The sequence below is a fragment of the Etheostoma cragini genome, chromosome 6 (genome assembly GCF_013103735.1).
Source record: "Etheostoma cragini isolate CJK2018 chromosome 6, CSU_Ecrag_1.0, whole genome shotgun sequence".
Classification (NCBI taxonomy): Eukaryota; Metazoa; Chordata; class Actinopteri; order Perciformes; family Percidae; genus Etheostoma; species Etheostoma cragini.
The window spans coordinates 23692285-23706899 of record NC_048412.1 but is presented as its reverse complement, the minus strand read 5'-3'; the positions used below and the strand labels follow the sequence as shown (position 1 = coordinate 23706899).

The following is a 14615-nucleotide window of genomic DNA, read 5'->3' as shown; positions in this document are numbered from 1 at the left end:
GATATCATCAAATGTGTTGTTTTGTCTGTGCAACCGTTCTAGACTTATGTCCAAAACCCCAAACTATGTAAATTAATATAATGTAAAATAAGAAAAACAGCCAGTTTGTCATTTGAGAAACTGGAGTTGTCAAATGTTTGGCATTTTTGCTTGATTGAAATAAATAGTTACAATTCAATTTCCTTGTTAAGCAATTCATCCATTAGTGGATTAATTTTTGCAGCTTAACTATAATTTAAGGTTGTTGTCTTGCCACAGAGCAATTGCAAAAAAAGCTTTACAAAATTTTTTATTTAGTGTTCAGCTTTTGTAGCATGGCCAACCTGGCTCAAAGCACTACAGGTGCTAAGCTTTGGCTTGGCATTTGGCTTTGACTAATGCTGTTATGATGACGTTAAGTGAGAGTTGTCTGCACAACTACTGGGTGATTTGAATACCACAAAGGCCCACCCATTGTACAAAACAAAAGGTGTCATTGAATTATAAAATAGTTTAGAAGGCATGTTATAAACATGTAAATCATGATTCTTACGCTTCAACTTTTGGAGTAAGTGTATATATCGCTCAAAGTTAAATACATAAGAGCTAAAAGTGATAAAAGTGGGCTCCGAGGGGCTCTACTGCAGGGTTATGACTCATTTAGCTTCAAACATTCACAATTGAGTGGAAACTACTAAAAAACCCTGATAAACTGTTATTGTAGACACGTAGGTGTATACAAAGGGTCTTTTGAAAGGCATCATAAACCATCTCTGGTGTTGCTTTTAAGAATCATCTCAGTACTGAAACACATGTATTAGTCGTGTTGTGATTAAATGTTAAAAATGATTTGAGCAAGTAGCATGCATTGAAATAATAATACATTTTGTGACAGTTTTGGTAGAATACAAACTAGTCGGGCAAGAAGAACATATCTGTATATTTCTGTAATTTTTTCAACTGAAAATTGATTTTGTTGCTTGTCATTTAAAAAAAAAATTATTTTAATATTTTATTTGTCTTCCTTTATTTAGGTGACACAAATATGACTACATTATTTTGTAGAAAATATTTTTAATTTCCTGTTGACTTTTTTTATGTTCTCTGGTTAAGTATTGCATTTTTATAGCAGCAGTGTGGATGTGGTGGGAAGGCACCGCACAGACACCGCTTGAAAGGTCTGAAACCACATCCTGAGTCACGCCACTGATGATGACGATGACGCCTTCGCAGGGACAAACCAGAACATTGTTCCACTGAGTATTCTTACACAGACATCAGTGCATTAGCGACTCTGTCGGCCTGTTGACTGATTAAGTGGCGGCATTTAATAAAAAATAAAAAGGTAAGATGGTTAATTCTATAAATTATTAAACATGCGAGCAAGAAATTATGAAAAATTTGAACGATGTTTAGCTGGTAGCATTTAATTACCTTTTCAAATTACCTTCTGATTCTGACTAGTAAAAATCGCTCTTTTATGACGGTATGTAGTTATTGGTGCTCATGCTAGTGATGGTGTTCATGGTTGATAACTTTTTGACCCTTTGTGTTTTTGGTAACTAACTCAACCTTTTGACCAATTTAGCAGCAAATCCCAGCGGAAGGCTACAATTTTTTACTTCTTTTAGAGTTGAATACTACTTTCTTTAACCACAAAAGAGAAGTATACTGAGTACGTCATTATTTAGTTTCAGCTGCTGGGGTTCCATTTGCCTCACCTGCGGCTGGTAACCATGGCTGTCAGACCTGTGTCCTTATTGTTGCTGTGGTACCTCACTTTGTGTGTTCATAGAAGTAAGTTGGTTTATATAATCAGTATCGTTTTTCTTGAATTGATATGGATTCCCCACATGAATGCACTCCATTTAAGATTACCTTAGTATTATAATCTTATGCATTGATGTGTGTTTATCTTGTAAATTATTCTTGAAAACAAGTTTCTTAAATTCAGTGAGATTACCTGTGTAAACAAGAATATGAAAGGCTTAGACGTTTGTAGGGCATCAATGTTGAATATATTAAGTGCAGTAAGAACTGACCGCCCTTTTCTTTTGCGCTGCAGTCACGTCTTTGTGCAATGTCACCTGCTCGACGGACTACGATGTTTTACTGAACTGTTCCTGCTCTGGTGCTCAACCGACCCATTCATATTCGGTCAAAGTCATATGCAGGTAAAAACTGATGTGTTGCTGTTAATATACGCTTTACCTTGGTATTATATACTGTAATTAACTTTTATTTAAATGGGGACCTGGGAACTAGTTGATGAGTTCTGCCCCCTTTGAATTACAGGATCTCCAAGCTGCGTCATTTTGAATATTGTTAGTAAATAATGTTAGTAAAACAAGATCTTGTGTCATCAGTTGTTATTGGCTTGCAGGCAACTTTACAAAAATGAGTTGCTTTGATAAAATGGAAAAATTGCAAGGTGCCAAATAGGTTTTTGACCCCCAGGGTGATCTTTATTGCTTCTTCCTCAGAGCTTTGACCATCAGAAATTTTCATCAGAATGTTTTCAATAATAACGTCCTCACTGATGTCATAATGTGAAATTGATCTAATGTTGTATTGTGATTGGTGTAAGGAGTAGAGGCTAACTGATATTGATGTTTGAGAGATAAAATGTTCAATTACTGTGTGCTACATTACATGCTACATGTTAATTGTTTATTTTAAACATAAAAGTGTGACATTTTTTAGAAAAAGGATCCCTTCAATTTGGTCATTTAAGACTTGCTATTAAGAAATATACAAAGTGGCACATCTTAAAGTTGACAACTAAACTCGTTAGGGCTCCCTGTCGGACAAACTATGTAACGTCAACACTGTTTCTAAACTAACGTAAATACTTCACTAAAAGCTAGATGACTAATTCATTTTTACTTATTAAATTCATTTATTTTGACAAAAGGATCATTCAATTAATGGAGAAAATACTCAGAAGATGAATCAATAATGAAATACAACTTCTTGCTGTCAGTTGATTTTATGATTCAAGCTCAAGAAGAGTGGTTTTCTAGAGGGACTTGTGTTGTTAAGTGAAACACTAATAAGAAGCATGTCCATCAGATATGTAATGTTCTGTCTATGAAGGGGTAGACAAGTCAACAATGCCAGGCTTTGCTTTCGCTCCCCGACGTATTTTTTGCTCTAAAGAGACATTTATGTTACATATCACATCCCTAGGAAACTACAACATTTGTTGCTGAGACATCGGCTGATGTCACATGGCATAACAATAATTATAACAAACTGTTTGTCTGTCATAGGGATGAAGAACTTGAAGTTAGTGGCAGCTGTGAAGTCAAACCACCTCAATCTTGGTGCATAATGTATCCGGAAGAGCTTGATAAAGTTACAAACATTGAAACCATATGCACCGCGACAGTCAGCCAAGAATTGATGAATACCAGTGAGTCATCCAGCTGGTCACTGTGTAATGTGGGTAAGTTAAATTGAGAATAACTGCTTGATTTGACGTTAGAGTTTTTGTCATTTCTGCTCAACAGATACAAAAAAGGTCACAGATGACAGCAGAGTGATCTCTTATGACTTTAAAATATGTGTGAAAAAGGGTTTGTTAGAGGTTAAATGTTAATATTTTTTATTCCACTATTAGGATTATTTTACGTATGGTAGACGTGTGAAACATGTTTACTCTTGTTAAATACGGCCGTCACCTTACTGTAAGTTAAACCAGTTTCTGTTTTGTTTGAAAGTTTAGAAAGTTCAGAAGTGACAAGAAGGATACTGGTAACTTTCCTAACTCACAAACATTGTTGTTTGGCAGCAAACGCCCTCCCACCTGCTTTACCCTCCAGATAAAGACTAGCTAAAAATAATGTACAACTGCCACTTGTGGTGTAGAGCACATACACACACACACATACACATACATTTTCAATTTCATAATATTCCCCATGACCCCTTGGGGCTTAACTTTCACAGTGAAGCCTCTGCCTCCAGTCGATGTTAAAGTGACAAACACTGACGGATTCTACAACATCACTTGGGACCACGCCAATAACAAAGACTGCCTCACATACATAGTGCGCGTAAGAGAAAGCAAAGACTTGTCAAAGGTATTATATAAGCAAAAACACCTACCAAAAAATGTTGCAGTATATTATTGTTAATATTCTCTGCTGAGGACTCTCATCCAAATCTGTTTTTATTCCTTTCTCACAGCTACCAGCTCTTTCACGTTTAGTGCCAGTAAAATACATTCAGATAGACCATAAGAACCTGCAACCACATGTCAACTATACTGTAGATGTTCAGGCCCGAATGTGCCTTGAGAATGTCTATCGTGGTCCATGGAGCGAGTGGAGTTCCACTGCAGGATGGAGGACTAGAGGAACTTCTGCAGGAATTGAAGGTAAAAGGAGCAATGCACCTTCCAGCCTGGAGTTTATGCCTGTCACAATTCTGTTGTGTTTTCATGGTTCAAACCATCATACAAGTGTGTGTTTCTGCATTGATCCTTGATATAGAGAAGAAACAGGGAGCGTGATGTTTATCATGTCCTTTATTTCAGTGCATATTTCATACCCTGTCTCTCCTGTACAGGAATCAATGGCTGGTGGTGGTACATCTCCCTGTCCGTCGTTCTTGTTCTTGTTCTCTTGTTTTTGGGTTATTCACAAAAACCGTGAGTATTGTAAACACTGGAGTTACTGTCTTTTTCTCCAACTATGAGAATTTGTTTTTTGTGAAGCATCTGGGGCCCCAGTGGGTTTGAGCCTTAAGAATTGGACCTTAATGCTGTTGGTGCTGAGTTACCTGCAGAACCTTTCTCTTGATTAACAATTCTTAATAGTCCTCCTTTTCATATTTCCCAAAATACAGTTTGCCACTTCATAACTTTTTTACCATGAAATCTAAAAAAGGGAATGTTTTCAAACTGGTGGTCCTGAATGTTCAATAATTAATACTGGCTTTTGGAGAAGCTTGCTTAAATGAGAATATATTTAGACTGAACCAACTAGTATCATAACAGAAAGAAAATGTGCAAATCATATTAAAGGTACATTTATTTTGAATTCACACATAACTGAAGCTGCATTCATTGCACACAAAAAACTTGTCAAAGTGAAAGCAAATTAAGTCTTTAGGTTAGCAACACTTTGTCTTCCAGTAAATGATTAGCAAAGCTTTAGACTGCTTCAATCTACACTTTCCTGGCATCACCTCCCACATATAGGGAAACCACTGCAGCGCCGTACGTGCACCGACACATTGCACTGAAATGGCTAGCAGACATAGGAAGTCATGCAGAGCATCAGAGTCTGAGAACTGAGAACACCTCACTTATTAAGGGCACACACTGACTAGAGAAGAAACACAAGCTTAGAAAAGTGACTTAACTTAACACTTCTGCATTTCCTCTATGTTTCTAACCAGTATAAAGGATGATATCTTCTGTGAGCCATAATGATTTCAGCTTTGGTTTTGCATAAATGGATAACTACGCTTATAAATGGTCTTTCCATTGAATCTCATTAGTAAATGCAGTCTGAATGTGCTTCGCAGACATCTGTGACATTCATTCTCAATGTGAGATAAACTGAGCTAAAACTAATTCTACTTTCATGACGCTGATAGTGTTCAGTTTTTGTTTTAAAGAGATGTTCTCAACTTTATGGTAATCACATTTTCCGCCGGATATCTGTCATCTTCCTCTTCCTTTGTGTTTACGTTAAACCCTGGTCAAATGGAGGAACAGTAACCAAAACCAGCTAGCGAGCTAATGCTACACGCTACATTTGGCATGCTTTTAAGAAAGTTTGGATTGTGCAACAAGGCAGGCCTCCTTGATTTTTTCAGGGAATAATTGCTAAGATTTACAAAAAAATATGTACATGGCATTTACTCTCTTACTGGGATGTTTGGGACTTATTGGTTGGGATTTGCTGTAGACATATACACACAACGATACACTGGTAAGAGCAAATTACGTTTGGCCATGTATCCAGCTAATTCAAATAACTCACGTTACTGTATTAAGTGAACAGTTAACTTTCTTTAAAATTGTATGTATTATTTTCTACTGTGGGGTCCACTTTAGGGGTGGGTAATCTTTGGGCACCCCAGCATTTGATTCCGATTCAGAGGCCAACAATTTGATTCTAAACTGATTAGCGATGCAACAATTATTATATGTACATTTCCATGTGTGATTTTAAAAAATACACATAAATATCTGAGTTTTTTAGATTTTGACAAATGCCGTATTTTTCACACACGTTTTAATGAAATGTTTTGTCTACTGAGGTTTTTATTTTCATATAAATTTATTTTCATTCCATGCTTTACCCGTTAACATGCTTGCAAAAGTCACCTTCTCTCACAGTAATCTTCCATGTCAGAGGCTCAGTCATGTTTAAAGGTGGAGAATTGGCTTCTAAGAACATGAAACAAGAGGTGGTCAGATGTAATGTGATTAAGTAGATCAACAGCCTGTACATGTTTTGCGTAATTATTTTATGTATGTACAAATTTTTTTGTTTTTTTGTTTTTTTCTGCACTCTTCCCTAAACTCTAAGTTGTTGTCCATTATCCCATCCCTCTTTCGGTCGCTCTGTATTGTGATTTGTACATGTCTAGAGACAGTACATTTTTTTTTCTAATAATTGATTATTAACCCATCAGAATTGAGCACCAAACCGTTCTATAAAGAATCGCGTTGCATCTAAGAATTGATTATTTTTCCCACTCCTAGTGCAACTGTTCCACCTAAGTTCTGTTCCAAGTCCATTTTGCAGAGCCACGCGCGCTGCGTCCGGAACTTAGCAGCTTTAATGGCTTTTTGCATGGGGGAGCGGGGGTCACTGCGCTCCTCATTTGACATAGCCTCGCTTTGCCATCTATCCGCAGTGTGTGGAGGAGGGTCTAGCTAGTCCACACAGCATTTTGGGATGGGAGAAAGACGTGTCCTGGTTCATTGGCATTATTTTTTAAACCAATCACAATCATCATGGGTAGCGCTAAACTCCACACGGAGCCGCTGCAAAATAGCCTCTGGCAGGATGTACCTGAACATGCACCTTCAAAAGTTGTTTTAGTCGTGCAACAGAAAACTCAAATTGGACAGATAGTCTAGCTAGCTGTCTCAATTGACCCTGCAGGGAAATGCCAGGCAATCAATGTGTGATAACTATTTAGAGGCTGTGCACTACTGTATCCCTGCCCTACAACTGAATGAGATTAGCTGACTGTGGTATCATGTTGCCTATCCCTAATCACAAGTCGATTTATAACAAAAAGAGGCAGTACTAGACTTTGCTAATCAGACTGTTATTGTTGATAGCTAAAGTTAGCTAAATTAGCATAGCCATAATTATGGACGTTACTGGATAAAGCCAGTCTTGTACTCATACAAGCCAAAGCCCCACTGTCTATGCTCTGATAAGTTTTAAGAAAACTGTTTTAAATTTTAGTGGACCCACAAACAGAAAGAATCAGTCACTTTGATTTGCTCTGTGCGTCGCTCGCGTAGGGAAAAGTTACAGAAAATTCCACCTTGCAGCGGGTGTGCACATGACGAGCACGAATACGACCATTGAATTGCACCCACTTGTTGAATTATTGACAGTCATTTTTTTTTTTTTTTTTATTTCCATTCTTTTTTAATATCATTTCATATTTGTTTCAGTTGGTGGCAGAAAAAACTCCAGCGGATTATATATATCCCCAGGCCGGATGAGTTTTTCAAGCCCCTCGACCTCAACTATGGAGGGAACTTCAAGGTAAGAGAAAGCAAAACAAAATTTGGCCTTTGTGTGTAATTTCCAAATTATCCAGCAGGTGTTGCCCTAGAAGGGACTTTCAGCACATCTGGACCCTGCTTGATGGGACTTTCCATTCACTTCACATTTACTGGCCTTCATGATGTGAATGACTCAGTGTGCAGGGGCTTTAAGAGGCCTTTCGTTTTTCATCTGTCTCACAGCCCGTGGGTAGATATCTGTGTATGATAGCCCAGCTTGTTCCACCCCATAGGAAAATACCCTCGGTTGGTACACAACTTTGATGTGTCACGTTTCAAGCTAAAAACAGCCTGTTATTCACCTAATAGAGGCACAGGGTGAGAGCAATGTGGTTAATATTTTTCATCAATTTACTGATGATTTTATGATTATCTTTTTCATCAACCTTTTACATTTTCCCCTTATGTAAATTCTTCATCCTATTTTTTGACACCCAGGGATAGACTTCTTCACTCAGACTTCTCCTTCACTCTTAACTCACAAAAGAAACCTGAAACACGCTTAGGTTTTTTCTTCTTCACTTTATTAAGCCCTGTGGCTGATCATCTGCTTGGCCTAAGTGTCCCACAGTTGTTTAGCAGTTGAAACCCAGGAAAATAGATCATATATTTTCGGTTTCGAACAAGGGTACAAGTTTTCACCAACTTCAGCCATAAATTTGAGTTTTGCAGTCTTATACAGCAAATCACAATGATATTAGTGTCATTAGGGGTGTACTGTAGATTTTGTCTGGTGTCCTATTTAACTTATTTGTAAGATTTTTAGGGTAATCTTTTCCTGGTCTTTAAGGCCTTATAGGTACATTTTGGTATACAAGGACACAAGAACAATTAATTCATCACCACTTTAGTCATCAGGTCCCTATTATGTATGATTACTGTTAGAGCTTTGTTGTTTTTAAATACTGTTAAATATCTGTTAAAAAAAACACCAATAGTCACCCTTACACTATCATTACATTATCTCTTATGAAGTATTATGTCCAAATAAGGTGACAAATGATAAACTATTGCTCCTGAACGGCCAGTTACTTGTGAGTGAACCACTTCAAGCTCAACCGTCCCCCATAGCTCGAGATCTGTGTGCAGTTACAAATGTTGGTCAGCAGAGTGAGCTACTGCTGCAAATAACAAATAGTTCATACTTTTAGAGAGAAAGTACTAGAAAGAAAGTAGTAGTGGTAGTTCCTTATTTAGCACTGCTTTCTTGTACTTCCTTTCTTTTATTGATGTGCTGAACTGGGCTGAATGAGGAACATCCTATGCTAAGCGATTATATTCAAAATACTTTGTCCCTCAAGAGGCAAGGAAAGCTTGTTTACAACCATAAAAGGACACAGAAATACAATTCAATGAACAGTTTATTCAAAATATAATGGGATATGGCCTAGCGCATAGGAACATTATGTCAGAATTTGTCAGAAAATGCGATTTTGTTTTAATATTTTCACAAAGTAAAGTAGTTTTAAATTGGCTGTTCAAATCTCACGGCTTCTGAAAGAAAATGAAGCTTGGTTGTTTTAAATGCAAGCAATATAAAACAAATGCAGAAGCAAATTACATAAGTTTATAGAAGACATGGAGTACATGAGTAGGATTATTAATACAGTGCCTTTTTTGAGAACTTCAGTGGATTTAGGAGACATTTAGTAAGTTTGTTAGTTTACAAATGACATACGTCTGCAACCACTTAAATCACACATTTCAGGTGCCAGATCTTTTAAAAGTCATTGTTCAAGTTTGACTGCGCTATCTCACTTTTGTGGTGCAGACGCTTTTTCTTTGACAGCGACAATCAGACGATTCAGTGATGCTGAGAGCTCTGTACCTCAGGATGTGGTGGCCTTTGCAAGAAACAAACTGATTCATGCTTATCTGGCCTCATCAACTTGCTGAATGGAGACTATAGTTGCAGAAAGATTACATTTTAGCATGTACTGGATGTGTTGATGTAAAGCCATGAAAGTCACAAATATAACTTATTTGAGCACACAGCAAAAGAAGTTGTTTCCTTTTATCACAGACTGCATACCTGCATACTTGCAGTCTGTCCTTGGACAGCTGAACCACTCAGTTTTGACTGCTTCTTGTTAAATGCATAAAATAGCAGTATTTTCAATGCAAAGTTAAAAAGGGACATTTTATGTCTGTACATAGCTAACTATTAGCTATGTAAGGACTTTTACAATAGCTTAATGTTCAGATGTATCCTTCTGAACACTGAAATCCCCCATCTAATTAATATGTTTATGTACTTACCCGGGTGTCTCACACTTCAAAGTAGTATTAGTGGTTAAAAATGTACTAAAAAGAACATTAGATATGGAGTAGGTTGATGAGGTGTATAATGTTGTTTTTTAGAAAAGGCTATTTGTCATTGACACACCCATATCTGTCATTTGCTTTCAGTCAGAGAGTTCGATGGTAAAACCAATACCACTCTGCTGCTGCTTAGCTTAGCCTCACTTAACTTACCTTAAAGACTGGAAGCAGTGGGAAACACCTAGCCTGTCCAAAGACTAAAGGAAACCGGCCTCATTAACACATTCTATCTGGCTGGTATAATCCATACTGAAACCGAAGTGTAAAAAAAAGAAGTTGTGGTTTTACTGGGAGTTGCTTGAACTAAACTAGCTAAGAACTAATGCTTGATCAGCCCAAGAACCAGGCTAACAGTTCCTCCCTGTTTTTATGCTAAGCTAATGCTGGCTCCAGCTTCATATTTATTGCGGAGAGTGGTTTGAATCGTCCAATGGAACTAATCTTTTTAAACTTGTATTGATAACTGTTTTACCGTTCATTTAGGACAATACTTTAATTATCCTCCATTTACTCTGTTGCAGGAGTGGGTGAAGCCTGTATTCAGCGAGTACGATTACCTAAAAGTCAACTCACATGCTGAGATGATAAGCAAGAGGCAGCACAACGTCCTTCAATGGAACGAAAGCTACAGCAAGGACAACGAGATGAAACAAAGTGGTCATTTACTCCACATGCTGCAGCCTCACAGCAACTCACTGCTGTTCTTCCATGATGATGGCTGTTCCCAGGGCACCGGGCACTCCACCGGACACGTCTCCATCCACACTGTGACCCTGTCTGGAGATGAAGAGTTTGAGGAGCAAGTTGTGTCACAGGGCTCTGCGCGCACCCTCAGAAGTTACCAAGATGGTGAAAGCTTTGGTTCATTTGAGGAAGACAACAGACAACACGCTGGCTATGACTTAGAGGAACCTCATTGGCAAAGTGGGATATTACCACAACATGAAAACCAAATATCGATTGACTTATCAGTGGAAAATATAAACTTTCAGCCACGTGCTCAGCTTAATGAACCAGAGAGGGTATCACTCGACTCGTTTGCTTTAAACGAGCAGTCAGAAGACGGCTACCCCCACGTGGACTTGGACACTATTGACAGTGGTTTTGGAGAGTGCAGCAGCCCTGGAGCCTCGGACTCAAACATAGCACAGCAGATGGACTCCAGTTTATTTATTGAGAATAAAAGCTCAAATTCTAACTACGTCAAACAGTGGATGATATGTAGCACTATTCAAGAAGACTGTAGCAACTTAGAGAACGAACTCAACGAAGCACAGTGATTTGCACTGCTGATTAGCCACAACCACAGTTTGCAGAGCTATGGAACACATGTTTAACAAATAATACACAAGAACAAGAAAATACACTTTGATAAGAAGTAAATTGGAAGTATCTGCTCTGCATATATTCCTGTAAATCTTGAAGTGTTAGTTGTGCACTTTGTAAATATGTAAATATAACTACTCGGGCATCTATGTTTTTAAAACGTGTGCTTTTTGCTTTTAAAAGACAGTTCAGAGGCTGAGATTTTGTTGGCGAGAAAGACAGGAATCATTGAAAGACAGCTTCATATTCTCATGAACATGCACGCTTCATTAGCTTGTACTGTAGCACCAGTATGCATGCTGCCTTATCATGATGTCTGATAATGTCTGATGCCCTTGCACATGCATTTTCTGTGTAACCGCTGTAACCATCTATCCGCTTTTTTTGCAGTGTTAGTAAAAGAGCAAATTATTATCATCTGTACAGAAGAAAAACCTTTTTTCATGCTTTTGGCCTCATTCCTCAAGGCAAGGCAGCTTTGTTTGTATAGCACATTTTGGCAGTGTTGGACAAGTTACTTTAAAAAAGTAATTAGTGACAGTTACTAGTTACTTCTTTCAAAAAGTAACTAAATTAGATACTCAGTTACAAATTATAACTGTAACTAGTTATTTCAGAAAGTATGCGCTACTTTCAAGTACATTTTTAAATGCTCAAATATGACTACCTCCCTCTTTAACGGAACATAAAATACATGTGCATGTTCAATTCCACAAAATGTGGGACAAAGTGAGACTAGCCTCCAATGAAATGCCATGTATGTAGATCATAGACTGTATATTTAATCTTAACGGTCTATGATGTAGACATTATGTCTAGTGGATCGATACAAATAACAACATAGATATTTTGGAACTTTTGATATTTATCGCCCCTTAACAGGCCACAACTGGGCAAATTTAAATAATGCTTGTTAAGCACTATAGCAAAAAATAAATAACAAATATATACACTCTTTGTAGTGCAAATAACATGTAATAATGTTCATTCTTTTGCGCTGATGTGTGGGTGGTTGGGTGATAGAGCAAGGGAGAAGTGACAAAGTGACAGCGATTAGCTTCGGAACGAGGAGCAACTCTAGAGTTATAGTGCCAATGTTTTCTAACCAATGTGGAAAATCTTCAGCAGGAAAAGTTACCCCCCCCCTCCTTGATTTCATAACGCCATACCTGTCTGTCATTGACTGAATCGCTTGTGTTGTTGGTTATGTTTCCAGGCTTAAGAACACACACCCAACTCTAGGCTTACCATGAACTTTTACTCAACCTCCGCCATTCGTCAGCATTTATGCGCTTGTCTACAAGTTACATTGCACTATAAGAAATTAAACATTAAACAGCAGTTAAAAACAGTTAAACATAACATAAAAGCAAATAAAATAGCAGATTTTAGGCTGCTAGCATGGGACAGTGTATAAACCGCTGCCCCACACACGTTATCTGAGCGCAATAACCATTTTGTGGAAGCGCAAACGTGGTTGACCAATACAGTAGAGATTCTATACAGGCAGAACCATATGTCTTTACCATCCATGTCCATCTCATCCATCCACCACAGGCCCCGCAGGATCATGTCACTTTGTACTTTGATTACCCATAACCAAGAGTGGAAGTACTTCTTTTTACACTATAATGTAGTCGTCACTGTAAGGCTTAGTATAATCACGGCACCAACTGTTTCTTGTAGATTTTACCATAAAATCTGTGTCACAGTTGCATTGGAGAAATGGTCAGAAATATATTTGTTTCCTGTTCAGAAATACCCCCAGAATAGCTACAACCCTAATCTCACAAATTGTTAACAAAAACACCCCAAAAGGGACCAAGTTACTTGGTTCACTTGGATATTTCTTTCAACTAACAATGTTTAGTTGTTGTTAACATTTTTGTCACTTGTTTAGAACAGTCAACCCACTGTCTAATCAAGTCATTGAAATTGATCTTGCCCTTGCTGATTTTAATAGTTTCAATAAAAATCTACTTCAGTATAAGAAATGATTTAAAGAAAGGCAACATCAAAAAAGAAATGTCTCCAGCATTGATTTAAAAAAGCTGAGAGATTTGCCAGACCTGCAGTTTTCTGAGAGTTTATTCCAGATATGTGGAGCATAAAAACTGAACGCTGCTTTCCCCCCACCCTGTGTAGTTCTGACTCTGGGGACAGAAAGCAGACCTGTCCCAGAAAACCTGAGAGGTTTGGGTGGTTCATAGTGTACTAGCAGATCAGAAATGTATTTTGGCTCTAAAATGTTTAGTGATTTATAAACCAGCAGAAGTGGAGTGATATGATCCACTCTCTTGGTCTTAGTGAGGACCCGAGCAGCAGCGTTTTGAATCAGCTTCAGCTGTCTGATTGATTTTTTTTGAGAGATTTGTAAAGACACTGTTACAGTAGTCAAGTCTGATGAAGATCAAAACATGGATTCATTTTTCCAAATCCTGCTGAGACATAAGTCCTTGATATATAAACTTAAAGTGGTAATAGGCTGACTTTGTAATTGTCTTAATGTGGCTGTTGAAATTCATGTTTGTTTATTTCTGGCTTTGTTTAAAAAAAAAAATCTTGATGCTTAATTTAAGAAAGTTCTGGCACATCCAGTCAATAATTTGTTCAATGCACTTAGTCATTTTTTCTATAGGACTATAGTCCCCTGGTGATATGGTTATGTAAATTTGTGTGTCGGCCGGCAAGCTATGGTAAGTTAATTTGTTGTTTTCCATAATGTGAGCCAGTGGAAGCATGTAGATGTTGAACGGAGCCTTGGGGGAACTCTGCACGTCAAGCTCTGATTTATAATTACCTATAGACACAAAGTAGTCCCTTTTCTTTAAGTAGGATTCAAACCAATTTAGTACTGAGAAAGAAAGAAAGTGGAGAAACAAAAGCTTTTACCTCTTTTACCGTCAGTTGTAAGGAGAGTGTTGGGGGAAGTATATTTATCCTCCTTTGACCAAATTGCTTGTTTCACATTTATAGAGGTAATGCACATGACCAACTGTGGGAGTGCAGTATTTTACCATTCTACTGGGAAAAAACAAACACTTACCGGTCCATAAAGAGATACATAAACACACTGTTACGCGCTCAAGATTGTATTGCAATAACTTAATCCTACACACATAAGACACAACTAGTGCTGCTGCCACTTTATTAGGTACCCCATGCTAGTAACGGGTTGGACCCCCTTTTGCCTTCAGAACTGCCTCAATTCTTCGTG

The 14615-nt window shown here is 37.8% G+C and overlaps 1 protein-coding gene across 1 annotated transcript; it reads left to right on the top strand.

Annotated features, from left to right (window-relative positions):
• Window positions 1-391: 391 nt before the first annotated feature.
• Window positions 392-11612, top strand: il21r.1 (interleukin 21 receptor, tandem duplicate 1). Its single transcript, XM_034875134.1, has 9 exons — window positions 392-1324; window positions 1671-1776; window positions 2045-2153; window positions 3252-3427; window positions 3931-4064; window positions 4171-4360; window positions 4552-4633; window positions 7637-7730; window positions 10594-11612. Exons 2-9 carry the CDS (start codon window positions 1716-1718, stop codon window positions 11350-11352), a joined length of 1605 nt encoding a protein of 534 aa, XP_034731025.1. The 5' UTR covers window positions 392-1324; window positions 1671-1715; the 3' UTR covers window positions 11353-11612.
• Window positions 11613-14615: the final 3003 nt, after the last annotated feature.

Bases quoted from the DNA above. Each gene is read 5' to 3' on its own strand.
- il21r.1 (XM_034875134.1), top strand. From the start codon at position 1,716: ATGGCTGTCAGACCTGTGTCCTTATTGTTGCTGTGGTACCTCACTTTG. The intron at 3,428-3,930 runs GTAAGTTAAATT...TAACTTTCACAG, and splicing joins CTGGTCACTGTGTAATGTGG to TGAAGCCTCTGCCTCCAGTC. The intron at 4,634-7,636 runs GTGAGTATTGTA...TATTTGTTTCAG, and splicing joins TTGGGTTATTCACAAAAACC to TTGGTGGCAGAAAAAACTCC.